Source organism: Zalophus californianus, chromosome 2, assembly GCF_009762305.2.
Source record: "Zalophus californianus isolate mZalCal1 chromosome 2, mZalCal1.pri.v2, whole genome shotgun sequence".
Taxonomy (NCBI): domain Eukaryota; kingdom Metazoa; phylum Chordata; class Mammalia; order Carnivora; family Otariidae; genus Zalophus; species Zalophus californianus.
In genome coordinates this window covers 153,629,268-153,645,170 of record NC_045596.1, presented here as the reverse complement: position 1 = coordinate 153,645,170, position 15,903 = coordinate 153,629,268, and the positions used below count along the sequence as shown (strand labels likewise).

At 51.6% G+C, this 15,903-nt stretch overlaps 1 protein-coding gene and 1 pseudogene across 4 annotated transcripts in view; both read left to right on the top strand.

The window, feature by feature from the left end:
- The window catches only part of LOC113924112 (L-gulonolactone oxidase), a 32,675-nt gene extending 17,475 nt beyond the window's left edge, over positions 1–15,200 (top strand). For 2 of the 4 annotated variants that reach the window (XM_027597414.1, XM_027597415.1), the window contains exons 7-12: positions 4,006–4,113; positions 6,171–6,247; positions 10,694–10,843; positions 11,695–11,859; positions 13,302–13,392; positions 14,140–15,200. In XM_027597414.1, the coding sequence (XP_027453215.1) occupies positions 4,006–4,113; positions 6,171–6,247; positions 10,694–10,843; positions 11,695–11,859; positions 13,302–13,392; positions 14,140–14,268 (720 nt within the window). In that variant the 3' untranslated portion in view covers positions 14,269–15,200. Of the gene's footprint in view, positions 1–4,005; positions 4,114–6,170; positions 6,248–10,693; positions 10,844–11,694; positions 11,860–11,953; positions 12,128–13,301; positions 13,393–14,139 lie in introns of all 4 variants that reach the window. The other 2 variants (XR_003520537.1, XR_003520538.1) reach the window with 2 other exon arrangements.
- LOC113924461 lies at positions 4,284–5,343 on the top strand (annotated as a pseudogene).
- Positions 15,201–15,903: the final 703 nt, after the last annotated feature.

The window sequence follows — 15,903 nt, the reverse complement described above, 5'->3', positions numbered from 1 at the left end:
TCATTTCTGGAGGGCGGGGATTTTATCTGAGGCCTCTGGTTCCCCAGCATCCACAAAATACATGGCAGTGCTCAGTACAAGGTAACTCAAGGTCAGCTGATTAGCAGTTTATTAAAAATCCATCCTTCCTGGGATTTTCCCCATCTCCTCCCACCCATGCTGTGTGGTGGTCCATCTCAGATACAACATTACTGAGTCCCTTAAATACATTACAACATGATTTCTGAATGCTAGTCAAAGCTATATGAGGGGAAACGGTCATTTCTGGGCCCCAAGGAGAGTTGGAATCAGTGTTTCTAGATGCAGGGAGGTGGGGCAGGGTAAGTTGGCTCATCCAGTTTCGTGGTGCCAAGAAAGGGGCAGCCTTCACCGCTTTTTTTTTTTTTTAATTTATATATTAGAGAGAGAGAGAGAGAGAGAGCATGAGAGGGGGGAGGGTCAGAGGGAGAAGCCGACTCCCTGCTCAGCAGGGAGCCCGATGTGGGACTCGATCCCGGGACTCCAGGATCATGACCTGAGCCGAGCTTAACCAACTGAGCCACCCAGGCGCCCCCTTCACCGCTTTTCTGACAAAGTCTCAGCATTTTAGACTCCTGTCATTTGGTCGGTATGGGATCTCAACCAGTTAGAAGGCGAGAAGATTTTCAAAATTGTCAACCTTTTTGCCCTTTATGCCCCCCAAAGCATAATGAGATGTGATAAGGACAGCTGGCTGCCACATCACCCCTCCTGCAGCGCCCCAGGAAGCAGGATTGGTCCCAGTGTGTCACCGACCTGGTCAGCAGCATCCGAATGACAGCCACTTCCTGGTGTGGCTGTCAGCTGAGGCTGAGACCCACCCCCCACCCCAGTCAACTTGGAGCCCTCAGCTCACAGCCTGATAGCCAGTTCCCAAAAGCCAACTTAGCAATGCCCCGACAACATTTAAATCGGGGGTGGGGGGGACAGAACCCTCTAGAACCCTTCATGTCAGTAATGTGCCAAGGGAGAGATTCCTTTGGGATCCAGGTGGTTGTGATAGTGCTCCCAGGAAACACAAGCCAGATCAAGGAAGTCCATGATCCTAGGGACCATCCTCCTCCAGTTAGGTTGGTTTGTGGATCCTGAAGGGGAGAGTTTAATTTACAGTGTGTGTGTAGGGGTGGGGGTTACTGTTCCACCACCATTCAGCAACCACTTGGTGCTCAGGGGTCATGGAGAGTCCAGAGCTTGATTACGAATGGTTCCTGCCTCTAGAAGCTTATAATTATGTGTGTGAGTTGGGGGGCGGGGGAGATATGTCTTGTTTCTCTCATGCAGGGAGGAAAACAAATGGCTGGTGTCAGGAGAGAGGCAGAAAATGTAATGGGGGTTTGACTCTTCATCACTTCGTTCTAGGTAGGAAGCTGAAAATGCCATTACATTTACTGCTGGGATTCTGGGCAATAGAGTGGGAGGGTCCGGGATGCCAACCATGAGGAGTTGGGGGTTTTCTCCTTTCCAGTGTCCCAGCCACATCCTCCAGGCCAAGCCAGCAGGCTGTGTTCCTTGCTCTCCCCAGGGGGAAAATCAGCTCTGCCCAAAGGCTTCCCACATGAGAGTCCTGTGGACCATGGGTCCAACACCCTGTCAGGATGGAAGTGATAGCGACAGGGGCCCTGGGATTTCATCCTAAACTTTTCCTGGGCCTTCAGCATAGAAGAAAGGGCCTTCCTCTTCAAATACGGCGTGGTGACTCCAACATTTTCTGTGCAAGGCATTGTGCCGCCAGCTTTAAGGCAAGGGATTGAGAAACCACAGCTCGCAGGCAGAATCTGTCTCACTCCCTGTTTTTGTAAATAAAGTTTTATTGGCATACAGCCACGCACATTGTTAATGTATTGTCTGTGGCTGCTTTCATGCCGCCGCAGCAGAGTTCAGTAGTTGTAACAGAGACCATATGGCCCCCAAAGCCTAAAATATTTCCTACCTGGTTCTTTACAAAAAATTTTGCTGATCTCTGCTCTAGCAGGGGGAACCAAAGCTGGATGAGATAGTCCCTGACGTATAAGAGAATGTTGCCCAGTTTCAGAGACAGACGGATGCTTCAATAACTACAGTACAATTCTGGGATGGATGCAATATAGGTAGAAGCCACTTAGAATGGGAGGAGATGGCTTTATGAGGAACATTTCAATTACATACATCTCAGTTCAGGTAAGTCAGTTTCCAGGTGCTCAATGGCCACTTGTGGCCAGTGGCCGTTGTATCGGACGGTGTTTGTGGATGGAGGTCACGGATGCTGAACGAAGTTGTGTGGGTTTTATTCCGTAGGAAGTCGAGAGCTGCTGGGGATTTCTGAGCTGTGCTTTGGATGTTCTCTGGAGATGTTGTCTGGAGAGATGAGAAAGGGGGGATATTATGAGGCCAGGGCAAGAGTATGGGTGACAGCTAAGCAGGACATGTACTACATCACAGCAGCGGCAGTGGGTCACAAGACAAAACTGGGGAGACATTTGCAGAAATACGACAGGGGACCAACAGGCTGGAGTCGGGGTGGGGTGGGGGAGGGTTAGGATGGCAGCCACGTCACTTGAATGCAACAATTGTCCACCCACCCTTGTATCCCTGGCTGTACCATGAACTGGTTAGCAAGTTGGGGGGCCTCCCTGACAGTCATGACAGAGGCCCAGAATTCCAAAGTTCCACTGCGCTCAAGACACACCAAACTTAAGTTCTAGATGGGTTCATCTCAGTGCTTCATCTTGACTTCACCTTCCTTCCTGATCAGATGTGGCCAGCCTCTCTCAAGCTCACCAAACTCTTTAGACACTGTATTGACGCATGATTGGATCCAGCCATTTGTCTCTGCTAGGTACCAAATTCCCCACAGTGTGTTTGGTCAATAAGGTTTGTTCTTGTTTTTTTTCCCCTGTTTTTCCTGACACTCTGTCCTCCCTCCCTCACATGTTGAGTTTCCAGCGTATAAAGTGCTTTTAAATCCATAATTTCCCCTGCTCCTCACAACAGCCCTAGAAGGAAGGAAGGAAAGGTATTACTGTCTTCATTCTACAGATGGGGAGATGCTACCCACAGACCTCAGAGGGCTTCTGTAAGTCACAGCTAGGGATTTGGGGGGGAATAGCACTGGTATATCGATGTGTGTGTCCCAGCATTGATCAAATCCAGAACTAAACTGTTCCTTGGGCACATGCCACATGGCAGTCACTGTACTTAGGGTCTTTGATGTAGATTATGTCATTTCATTGCACAAATGCTCACCTTTATTGATGGGAAAACCAAAGTTCAGGGTACATGGCTCCTCCAAGGTCATGCAGCTAGTAAGCTGAAGACCAGGGCTCAAATCCAGAACTTAACTCCAAGACCAGGGCTGCTTTTCCTCAACCTCCCAGCTCCCTGTCAAAGCCCCAATCTATCTACCCATGTCTCAGAAATTGTCCTGTATCTGCTTGATGGGTTTTAGGGAGACATGGTTTGCTCTGTGATGTCATCTCCAGGAGTGCAATGATGAGTCATAGTAGAGCAGGATTCTAAGGACCTATGATGTGTTAGGCATTATGGGGGTAAAGGATGATGATGACAATGGTGACAATATGAGGGTAGCAACAGCAGCAGCTTACACCTCTACAGTGCTTACCATGTTTGTGACACCGTCAGTGAGTTTCAGCTTCATACCAGTCCCGACATGGGTATTGGTATTAGTCCCATTTTATAGATGAGGAACGTGAGGTACAGGGATGTTAGGTGCCTCGCCCAAACTCATATGGCTAGGAATTGTTCCAGCCAGGACAAATAAGAAATCATTTCTATCCTCTGAGCTGCTTGGGGAAGTCAACATGCAAAAGGACCATTTTAAAGTCCGGCATATTACAAGCCACATTCCATGTCAGTTGACAATGTTAGGACAATTTTAAGTATTTTCTCTTGATGGGGAGAAACTGACGCACCCACAGGCCCTGACTCCCAGTACTTTCCCACCATCATCCTGTAACCAACACAGTCTTCCCTTTCTCCTGCCGAGGTCAGGTTCTTAACAACTTGGACAGCCACCTGAAGAAATCTGAGTATTTTCGCTTCCTGTGGTTCCCGCACAGTGAGAACGTCAGCATCATCTACCAGGACCACACCAACAAGGTAGCAACACATCATTCCCATCCTTATACAGAGCCTGCAGTCCCCAGGGTGGCTGACATTTGTCATTGTCCCGATGATCAGTGTGGTGTGAGAGGAAAAGCAAGAGTGAACATCACTGAGAATGAGGACAGAAGCAGAAGAAGTGGGAGGGTGGAAGGAGGAAGGAAAGTTGGCCCATAAGGGTGCAATGTGACCACAGGTAGGGATGTGCAGGAGTGAGGTCAAGAGACAGCCTAGGCCGCGAGGGGCGAGATGGGAGGCGCGGGCGGCAGGGATGGCGCGGACGCGGGGTGCAGAGGTGCTGCCCGGCGCTGCCCTCCCCTCCCCCAGACGCGGCATGTTGCTCCGGCCGCCTAGGCTGTGGGACGCCGGCAAAGAGCAGGCGCCCATGGAACGAGGCCCCTCGGCGGGCGGTGACCCCGGCGGGGCATGGACCTCTGGAGAGGAAGCACTGGGGCAGCCAGGGACTCCCCCACAGGACAGCCCGCAGCCCCGCTCCCGAAGGCCTTCCTGGACCCGGAGAGCGCAGCTGCTGCCCTGGGCACCCCCCAGGCCTGGCTGCCGTGCAGTCCCCGGGAGCCCCAGTCGCCCTTCCCCCCCACATGGCCTAGGAGGTGGCCCCCTCAAGGATGACCGTGCTAGCCCCGTGGGACCCCCGCTACAAGGCTAAAGCAGGACCTCGGCTGGTGTGGGGGCCCAGCTGTGCGTCAGGCGCCTCCTTCTCAGGCCGGACCTTGTGTCATCCCTCGTTCTGGCCGCTGTGTGAGGCAGCCCCAGGCCGGGACCTCAGGCCCCTGGCCCCAGCCACAGGGTATAGAACGGAGAGCATGCGCCCAGGGATGCAGGGTTCCCGGCGGTGTGCCGTGAAGCTGTCTTTCTGTCAGACCCGCTGCTGCCCTGTGGGCAGCGGGTCCCCCTGTACCTGTCGGAGGCCTCTCAGCAGGTCACGGGCTCTCTGAAGCTGCTGCTCCCACCTCCTGTCATGTCTCCCTGGGTCCTCGGCACCCCATCCCCGGGCTGCTCCACTGCCTGGCTCAGTGGGCCTCAGCTGATCGCCCTCACTGGCCTCCTGCAGATGAGCCAGGGGGCTCCGAGACCTGCCTCCCCGGGGGCTCCCACGCCCCCTGCTGGCCCCCCAGACCCTGTGGCTGATCACCCAGGCCCCAGCGGCACCCCAGCTGTTCTCATTGCACTGACCCATGTGTCCCACGAACCCCAGACGCCCGTTGAACATAGATAGCTCTTTTGTGGGTTGAGTGGGATCCCCTACTCCCCCAGGCAGGTTCTGTTGACAATAAAGCAGTGTTTTGGTTTGCAAAAAAAAAAAAAAAAGAGAGACAGCCTAGATGTGGGAGAGGGAAGCAGAAGTATTGGCAGGACAAGTTAAGGTAAGATAGAGTTCAAGGCAGCTGGGCTATACTCTAACCGTCTAATGCACCTCCACCTTCCCTCCAACACTCCATCTTTCCCACCCCTAACTGGACCGGTGAAGGAATCAATAGTTTTGTCTCTCCCCGATGTCCTTAGCAAATGGGCTGCTTCTTAGCAGAACACAAAGCCATCACTTAGGATGAATGTTCATGGGACAAGTCAAGCAAAAGCAATGACACTCATTGTGTGTTAGGGGCTGGCACGGGGTTCGCTGGACACCTGCTTCATGGGTCCAGAAGAGGAGGGATAGATGCACATCTTTGTCTTGTGCAAAATAAATCCATACATAAATACACATGAAATGAAAGGGGCATGAGATTTGGCTGTGTCACCAAGAAGTGAGGCTCTCAATTGTCCTGATAGGTGGGTCACCCCCCCCAAACACACACATGCAGCCACTCCTGGGACACATCTCTCTCCAGGGGACACTGTGATGCATAGGTCAGAAGGCAGCCACTGATTTCTACTCCAGAAACCAATAATGCACTCTATGTTAACTAAAATTTAAATAGATATATATATATGCATATGTATATGTGTATGTGTATATGTATGTGTATGTGTATGTATATATATGAAGGCAGCTTAGCTCTGGCCCTGAACTGATCACAGATTCTTCTTCCCAGCCCCCCTCCTCTTCTGCCACCTGGTTTTGGGACTATGCCATTGGATTCTATTTACTGGAGTTCCTGCTCTGGGTCAGGTAGGAATGCAAGGGTACCTTTTTTCAACATCTGCTATTTGCTGTTGAGGATGTGGTCCATCAGAAGAATGGCACCCTGGGGACACCTGGGTGGCTCAGTCAGTTAAGCATCTGCCTTTGGCTCAGGGTATGATCCCAGGATCCCAGGGTCCTGGGATCAAGTCCCACATTGGGCTCCCTGTTCAGCGGGGAGTCTGCTTCTCCCTCTTCTGCCTGCTGCTCCCCCTGCTTTGTGCTCTCTCTCGACAAATAAATAAAATCTTAAAAAAAGAAGAATGACACCCTGGCCTTTATGCATGCAAATTGGCTCAGTGTCCTGGGTCTAGAGCAGTGATTTTCCACCCTACCTGTACATTCAAAACACCTGAGGAGCTTTTTAAAAAACACCAATGCCTGGGCTCCACTCTCTGGCCCCCAGATGATGTAAATCTTCTCATATTGTCCTATTTTCTACCTCCTTCCCAACCTAAAATCTGTGCTCATGCTCAGGCCCCAAGTCTGCCAGTAGACATGGAACTCTTGAGTGATGGGGAAGGTTTCATGGGGCCTTGAATGATAACTTTGCATCATACAATTTTTTGAAATAGTTTATACATGCAAAATAATATAGAAAACATAAAGTATAAAAAATCATGTGATAAGCGCCCATGTGGTTACCACCAGCTTAAGAAATGAAACAACACGAGTACAATTGGCATGCTCTTTGTGAAGTCCCAAATCACAGCCTCCAAGGGGTTACCAAGAAGTAAGCATAAAGCTTATCATTCCCTTTTTAGTTTTATGAATCCTGAAATAATAAATCTGGTAATTCAGCTTCAATAGTGACAATTACCATGTTGCTATGGATAGTTATTAATTATTCCTATTCCACTGTTCATGATGTGTTTATCCATACTCAGATATTTGGGTTGTTTCCAGGATTTTTTTTTTCTGTTACAAATGATACTACTGTGAGCATTCTCAACTATTGCTCCTGGTGCCTTTTTTTTTTTGTCTTGAGTGGAATTTGTCATGCATGGAATACTCATGAGTGGAATTCCTGGGCCATCGAGTATATCTTCAGCCTTATCAGATCCAATTGTTCTCCAAAGTGGTTATTGGGCACTGGGCGCTATCAGATTCTCTGTGCTCCACAAGCCAGTCAAAATTGGAATTGTCAGGATTTTACATTTTCATGTGACATGTATTAAATAGTATCTTACTGTGATTTTTGAATTCTTATTTCCATGCTTACTCCTAAGGGTGCACAGTTTTTCATTTTATTGATCCTTCGGATTTCTTGCCTGTGGAGCACCTATTTATGTATTTTGCCCTTTTTAGAAATTTGGTGGGTATTTTTTTTCTTACTGCCCTGTAGGGTTTTATTGATATATTTTGGGCACTCAGTTTCTGTGTTGCAACATCTCCCTGTTTGTGTTGTCTTTCACTTTTACGGCTTTTTCTTTTTTTGATGTACAGATGTATTTAATGTTAATATAGTGAAATTTAGCCATCGCTTCTTTCACCTTGGGGACTTCTGTGTCTTACTGAGAAATCCTTCCCTACCAAAAGGGCATGAAAGCCCATCAAGGGTGGGGCTGGTGACAGGACGGTCAGAACTAGCTGGAGTTCTTGTCATCCTAGACGTTGGGCGCAGCTGAGACCTTCAGCACCATAGGTCTGCATCCGGGCGTCTGGGCCTGGCCTCCCCTAGGGTGGGGGAGCTGGGGGAGCTACAGGTGACACCGCCTGGGACCCACGCTGGGGTGACTAACCCCTTGGAAGGTGTTAAGAGAGTGAAATGCAAGCCAGGACTCACTGCATCTGAGCAGGGAAGGGACAGGGAGCCGTGAGGAAGCCCGCCTGGGGGGCCACTGCTCCAGCAGAGTATGGATGGGAGTTCGTGGAAAATGCCGGGTCAGGCTTTCTCTCCACCTTCCATCATGGCCTCTCGGCAACTTTCTGTGTGTCTGGGGAGCCCGAGCCCAGTGAGCACCCAAATAAGTTGGGCTCTAAATCACTGCTGCCCCTTTCCTGGCCTGAGTGGATGCTCTGTGAGAGCTTCGCAACCTCCAAGCTCAGCCCATGTGGCTCTGGCTTAGCTGCTTCTGGAAACCTGTCCGCCCGTCCCACCCTGGCAGCTCTGTGGCGCTCACTAAGCTGCGTGCCCAAAGGGGTGGGAATGAGAAGTGAATAATAGATTGTACTTGGTGGTTTAATGGCTGCTTCACAACAAGACTCACTGTGTCCCTGCAAGGGTGGGGACCCTGTCTGCCTCATCACACTGGGTCTCCAGTGCCCCGAACAGTGCCTGGCACTTAGGGGAGGCTCCCGAATATCTGTGTAAGAAACACCAAATAAAGGGGTGCCTGGTGGCTCAGTCAGTTGGGTGACTGCCTTTGGCTCAGGTCATGATCCCAGGGTCCTGGGATCGAGCCCCATGTCGGGCTCCAGGCTCGGCGGAAAGCCTGCTTCTCCCTCTCCCTCTGCCTGCCGCTCCCCCTGCTTGTGCTCGCTCTCTGTCAAATGGATAAATAAAATCTTTAAAAAAAAAAAAGAAAGAAAGAAAGAAAGAAGTGCCAGGTGAAAAGCTTGGTGCCTGTCTTTGAGGAGTTCAGTGGTGGTCCACTGTAGGAGTGATGGTGGTGGCTAGAGCTGACCAGGACGAAAAGGCAGGCTGTCCGTTGGGAACAGGTCCCTGGAGGGTGAGCCAGGGCCAAGGCCAAGCTCAGCTCCTCTGGTTAGAATAGCCCTGTGCCCAGGGGCCATTGGAAGCCCCACCACGGCCAGGTGGCCTCTGAGACACCAAAGAACATCTGCCTTGAAACAGACGACACCCTTCTCCCACCCCGCCCCTGCGGCATGTACCCAGGTACCCTTTCTGAGTCCCAGGAAACTCGGCAGCTTGGGACCATGGGAGGAGCATGAGCTATGGATTCAAGTGGACCTGGACTCTGATCCTCACCCCTTCATTTTCCTGCTGTATGACTCTGTAAGCTGTGGCTTTCCCACATAAAGTAATAAAGTAATAATAAAGTAATAAAGTAGAGCCTCCAGCAACAGTTGGGTTGTTTGGAGGAGTCGGTATTAAGTCTGCATGAAAGGTGTTCCCTAGACCTTACTTCCCTCGCTTCTCAGCTTCACAGCTTCTGGTGCCCCCCTTCAAGGGGCAGGATGCAAAGGCCCTGAATCTGCTGTTACCTGTAACCCCCGCGAGGTGCTCTGAGCAGCTGGGATGGATTTTTGACAGGCAATGAGACGGCAGGGAAGCAACAAGGGACAGGTGTCTGGAGAGGGTGCCTCTAAGCAGAGGCCACCCACAGGCAGGGAGAAGCCAGACCAATCCTTGTGACCGGGAGTCTTGAGTGACTCCAGGAGGGCATGAACTACCACCGACGTGATTGGAGCCAGTTCAGCTCGCAGGAGCCCAAGCTGGCGGGAATTGGGTTCATGAACGGGGCCTGGAGGCCCCCGCAACCAGCCTCAGGGCCTGTGTCCCCTTTGGGTATGTATCTAAAAGAAATGAAAGCAGGGACTTAAAGAGAGATTTGCACACCCACGTTCACAGCTACGTTATTCAAGTGCGCCAAAAGGTGGAGGCAGCCCGCGGGTCAGACAGATGAATGGATAAACAAAACGTGGTCTCTCCTTAAAATGGCATGTTATTCGGCCTTAAAAGGGAAGGAAGTTCTGACACAGGCTACAACATGGATGAACCTGGAGGACAAGATGCTGAGGGAAAGAAGCCAGTTGCAAAAGGCAAATACTGTACAACTGCACTTGTGTGAGGCCCCAAGAGCAGTCAAATTCATGGACACAGAAAATAGAATGGGGGTTGCCAGGGGCAGGGGGACAGGGGCATGGGGAGTTGTTCCCTGGGGACAGAATTTCCGCTCCTGCCAACAACGTGAATATACTTAACACTGCTCAACATCATACTTAAAAATGGCTAAGATGGTGAATTTAATGATACGTATTTTTTGCCACAATTAAGAATGAAAAAAAAACCCAAACACTGAAAACAAGCTAGTCATCAGCGACAGAGTAGGGGCATACATGTGGGCTATCCAGAAGGGGCTTCTGGCAGGGTTGGGAGGGTGATGTGGGGTGACATCTGCATCCCCAGGAAGGTTTCTGAGCTCCGGAGAAGGGGAAGCAACAGAGTCCGTAGAGAAAGAGGTTTGTAAGGAACTCAGCCCATGGTTTGTAAGCACACCGCTGGGACTCACTAAATGCTGGATAATATGATTATCTTTTCTTTTAAAGATTTTATTTTATTTGTCAAGAGAGAGCGCACAAGCAGGGACGGAGAAGCAGGCTCCCCACCAAGCAGGGAGCCTGATGCGGGGCTCGATCCCAGGACCCTGGGATCACGACCTGAGCCGAAGGCAGAAGCTTAACCGACTGAGCCACCGAGGTGCCCCGATAATACGATTATTAATTGCCCCTCTGTTGCTGCCCCTCCAGCTCCTTCCTGCCGGGCCTCGTGGGCTGGATCAATCGCTGCTTCTTCTGGCTCCTATTCACCAGGAAGAAGGAGAGCAGCAACCTCAGCTACAAGATCTTCAGCTATGAGTGCCGCTTCAAGCAGCACGTCCAGGACTGGGCCATCCCCAGGTAGGAACTGTGCGGGCCAGCCTGCGGGGGGTCTGGGTTGAAGAGAGCCCCTTGGGTCCTCGCCACAGCCCCGGCACATACGCTGTCAGCCAGGTTCCCAGTCCTACCCATTATCAGGAGGGGCCCACTGGAGGCTGAGTCCCCTTCTGGCACCCTTGTACACCGCTGTTCTTCCCGTGAGGGGATACCAGTCACAGAAAGCCCTCTGTTCTCCTGTCAGTCCCTCTCCAGCCCCGCGGGTGGGTCACAGCATACGGGCTTGGAGTGTGGGCCTTCCTGCCTAGCTTCTGGATGGAGCCCGCCTGGCATGCTAGGGGCAGGTACTCTGCCGTTGGAGGGACGCCCGCTGAGGACCTAGGCTAGGTCTGTGGCCCCAGAACTCAGGACAGCTTTCTCTCGGACTGCCTCTCTTTGTCTCTCTCCAGGAAAGGGGGGTGATGGTGCCCAGGGCTTAGGGGATGCCCCTGTCACTGTGTTCAAGGCCTGAGGCATTACTATCCCAGGGGGAATATTAGAACAAGTGGAAGCATTAGAATCAGACTGACTTGTCAGAAAAGGAAGAGGCCTGGCGTGTGGGACAGCTGTGGCCAGACACCCAAGGGGAGCCCGCGACTGGGTGGGGGCCCAGGGCTGAACCAAGAGCCGTAGCAGCTCCCCAGGAGACATATTCTCAGGCTCCCCTTCCATGAGAAGGACTTTTTGAGAGCAGCCACCGGCGTGGGCCCCCTTCCGCGCAGGGAGCCCCCGTCCCCGGCGCAGGCTGGGGGGCCTGGCAGAGCCCTGTGGGAGGGCTCCCGGAGGCCCCTCCCTGAGATCTGGGTTCTGTCCCCCCCGCCCCCGGCCGAGTGCAGAGAGAAGACCAAGGAGGCCTTGCTGGAACTGAAGGCCATGCTGGAGGCCCACCCCAAGATGGTGGCCCACTACCCCGTGGAGGTCCGCTTCACCCGCGGGGATGACATCCTGCTAAGCCCCTGCTTCCAGAGGGACAGTTGCTACATGAACATCATCATGTACAGGTGACCGGCTCACTGGGAGCGGTGGGGCTAGGGGTGGGGTGCGGGAGGCAGCCCCTCCACTTTGGGAGGACCCCTCTCCCCACCCATCTTTCAGGCATGCGATCTCGTGTGCCTACTCTGGTCGATGGTTCTGAGAGCCTGGAACGCTGTGTTGAGAAGGATTCTGAGGCCAGGTTTAGGTTTAGCAGAAAAGAGGATCGTGCTCCGTTCGAGCTGTCTACCTGGATGCATTTGCCCCTCCGGACCACCTCCCCCAGGTGCTGTGCAGGTACCGAATGCTCACAGAGCCATTATCTTTTTCCTAGTCAGTTACACGTAGCAGGCTCCAGGATAAGGCCATGACACATGCACAGTTTAAGAAGTTCATCTCTTAAAAAACGTCCTGTGCGAAATGTGTCTTCCTTCTGCCTCTTCTTCCCACCTCTCATTGATAATAGGCCCCTTCTGACTCTGCAAAAGAAAAAAATAGCTCCCGCCCAGCTTGAATCTTACTATGATGTATTTCTCCAGCCTGTAAAAACCTCAAACCTAGAGGATGCCCAAGGGACAAAGAACGCATTGTTCCAGAAAGGTGTCATGAAAAGCCAGAAAAGAGCGTTTCGGAAAGATGCACTGAATGGGAAGCAGCTTCTTTGACTCAGGGACCAAACTTCTGGCTTAACCTTAGCTGTCTGTCCCTCTATCTTCTCCTTATCTGTGAATGCAGATCAGAAGTGAGAAAGTAGCCATGGGTATGCGTCGTGTTTATTTGAATTTTTAAAAAGTTTTGACCTAGACTTTTTCTGCCAGTAAGTCTGACTCGGCTGATGGGCAGTGAGGACTGACTGACTAGGTGATAGGGCCATGCTATCCATACATCAAATGAGGGGATTCAGAGATTCCTAGGCTTTGTCAAAAAGATGGCACAGGTAGGGGCGCCTGGGTGGCTCGGTCGGTTAAGCGTCTAACTCTTCCTTTTGGCTCAGGTCATGATCTCAGGGTGGTGGGATCGAGCCCCGAGTCGGGCTCCGTGCTCAGTGAGCCTGCTTGAGATTTTTCTCTCCTCTCCCTCTGCCCTTCCCCCATTCTCTCTCTTACTCTCAAAGAAATAAGGGGAGGGAGGGAGGGAGGGAGGAATTTCCATGGCATTAAAAAAAGATGGCATATTTTATATGTTACACCATAAAGATGTGTTCGTGTGTATGTATATTTAAACTCATGGTAATTTTCGATGCCAGCTATAAAATATGTGAGAGGAAGCAACCCTTTATGAAATCCCTCTGGTGATGAGCAATGAGCAAAAACCCTCAGGTTGCACTGTTGCCCATGTCCTGTGGGCAGAGCCACCGGCTTGGTCTCTATACCACATGCCATGTGCTGGGCCTGGCATGGAGAAGGTGCCACATCACTGCTGTGATGCTCAGGGCAGGGACAGGGCCTCACCTCCTTCTGCTCCCCACCAGGCCCTATGGCAAGGACGTGCCCCGGCTGGACTACTGGCTGACCTACGAGACCATCATGAAGAAGGTCGGGGGCAGGCCCCACTGGGCCAAGGTAGGATTTGCCAGCGAGAGGTTCACGGGGCCCTCGGCCGGGCAGCTGCTGTGAGCTGGGGGTTCCCCAGAGGGTGCCTCTCTTCCCTGGTCCTCGGCCTGCCCGAGGCTCAGAAGTTGGGATCCAGGGGCTGAGTGAGTCACAAGAAGGAAGGGTTCCACCGCATTACCCAGACCCAGCTGCCCCCTGCATCCATGTTCCAACAGCTCAGTACTTGGTGACAACTCCCTCGGAGTGTTCAGAGAAATTTCTCGTCTTATTCCCATAGAAACCCCATGAGGAGGATAAGGCAGGAGTCCGTGAACCCCTTTAACAGATAGGGAACTGCGAGTCTCTCAGAGATGATGGGACTGACTGACTAACTAGCAGTAGAATTGAGGCCAGAGCCCTCTCCACTGTCACACTGGGGGGTGTCGAAGGGAATGCAGAGTTTCATGTAAACACTGTAACACCTTCCTTCTTTACCTTCCCAGAACTTCCTCTCTCCTGTTTGGGTCTTTACATTATGTGTGTGCACGCATGCGTGCAGGCGTATGCCTGGAGGCGTGTGTGCGCACGTGCGTGCACGGGTAGGTATGGGTGCATTTTGCGTGCATGCCTGCATGTGTGGGTGAGCTCACGCGTGCGTGTGTCCGGGGATAGGAGTGTCATGTATGCAGGCATACAGACTCAGGGTTGCCCGGTTGCAGCCCCACTGAGATGCCAGTCCCAGGGAACAAGGCCTGTTGTATCTGGTTGCTTCCACAGGCCCACAACTGCACCCGGAAGGACTTCGAGAAAATGTACCCAGCCTTTTCGAAGTTCTGTGCCATCCGAGAGAAGCTGGACCCCACCGGGATGTTCCTGAATGCGTATCTGGAGAAGGTGTTCTACTGAAGCAGAGATGAGCCCACCCCATCTCATCCCTCAGGCCCCCCTCCAGTGACACTGAAGGCGCAACGTCCCACGGGCCTGGAGGGGGCAGACCTCTCTCTGCGTGCCCTCTGCTGCCGCCCCCAAAGCAGCACCAACCCCCAGCCATGAGCCTGGATCTGTGCAGGGCTCCCTGCTTTCCTAATTTCTGTATCCTCACAACAACCCCACGCAAAGAGTGCCCAAGTCTCCATGGACATCATTTACATGCGGCAGTCCCTTTTCCTGAACCTACAATCACCACGTTCTGTTTTCCCAGAAAATAGAGAAACCCCAAAATGTTACATTTGTTTAAGAGGTTTGGGACTCGGTCATTCACAGGTTCCGCCTTCGAGCTAGGGGTCTGTGACTCCCGGGCCCGTAATAACGTGTTTGGGCACAGTTGTCGTGTGTACTGTGCTCTGCTTCCTTACACCCTTGAGGGTTTCTCAAATGCTTTGGGGCTGCCCTCTTCCAATTTCTGTCTGTCCACCTGACATCCATCACCTGACCTTCAAGCATGTCTGTTTCAGGGGCTATGTGGGAAGTGGGCCTACTCCTTGCCGCCTTTTAAATAAAGACCAAGAATTACTCACTCTCTGCCCCTCACCTCTTAATCTCCATGTTATGGGAACAGGAGCCTCACTCGTTTCCTGGCTTCCCTCCAGAGGTAGTGGTCTTGCGCCTGCCTGGAAAATGTTCTTCATATCCTTTTGCAAATTAAGTTTCAATTGGCCTCTGACCTATCACCCTTTGTGGCCATTCTTTTGTGAGTATTCACTGAACATCTACGAGGGTGTCAAGTGCTTTGGGGAATTGACAGCACAGTAAGGCAGGTTCCTGGCCTCAAGAAATTGATATTCTAATCTCGCAGTTCAACAACAAAATGTTCAAATGGGCCAAGGACTTGAGTAAACATGTCTCCGAAGATTTCCAAATGGCCAATGAGCACAAGATGCTCCACATCACTAATCATGAAGGAAGCGTAAATAAAACCACAATGAGATATCACTTCATATCCATTAAGATCATTATTATTTAAAAAATAAAAATCGTGAAGGATATGGAAAGAGGAACTGTTGGGCATCACTGGTGGGAATGTAACCTGGCACAGCCATTCTGGAAAACAGTATGACGGGTCCTCAGAAAATTAAACCAGAGTTACCACATGATCCAGCAATTCCACTCCCGGGTATATGCCCAGAAAAACTGAAAGTAGGGACTTGAAGACAGATTTGTACAGCATGTTCAGCATTGTTCATAGTCGTCAAAAGGAGGAAGCAAGCCAACGCTACACGGATGGATAAGCAAAATGGGTAGTATATACACAGCCGGGTAGTACTCAGCCTTGAAAAGGAAGGAAATGTTGACACAGGCTGCAAGATGGAGGAACCTCGTGGGCATCATGCTAAATGAAATAAACCAGTCACAAAAGGATAAACACTGATCCCACTTAGCATAGATTATCATAGAGCTGGAAAGTGGGAATGGGGTTTGCAGGGGGCTGGGGGTGAGGGAGTGGGGAGTTAGTTACTGGGGACAGAGTTTCAGTCGTGGACAATGAGAAAGTTCTGGAGATGGACGTGGTGATGGTTAAATTAAGCTTAGGGTCCTTCTGAG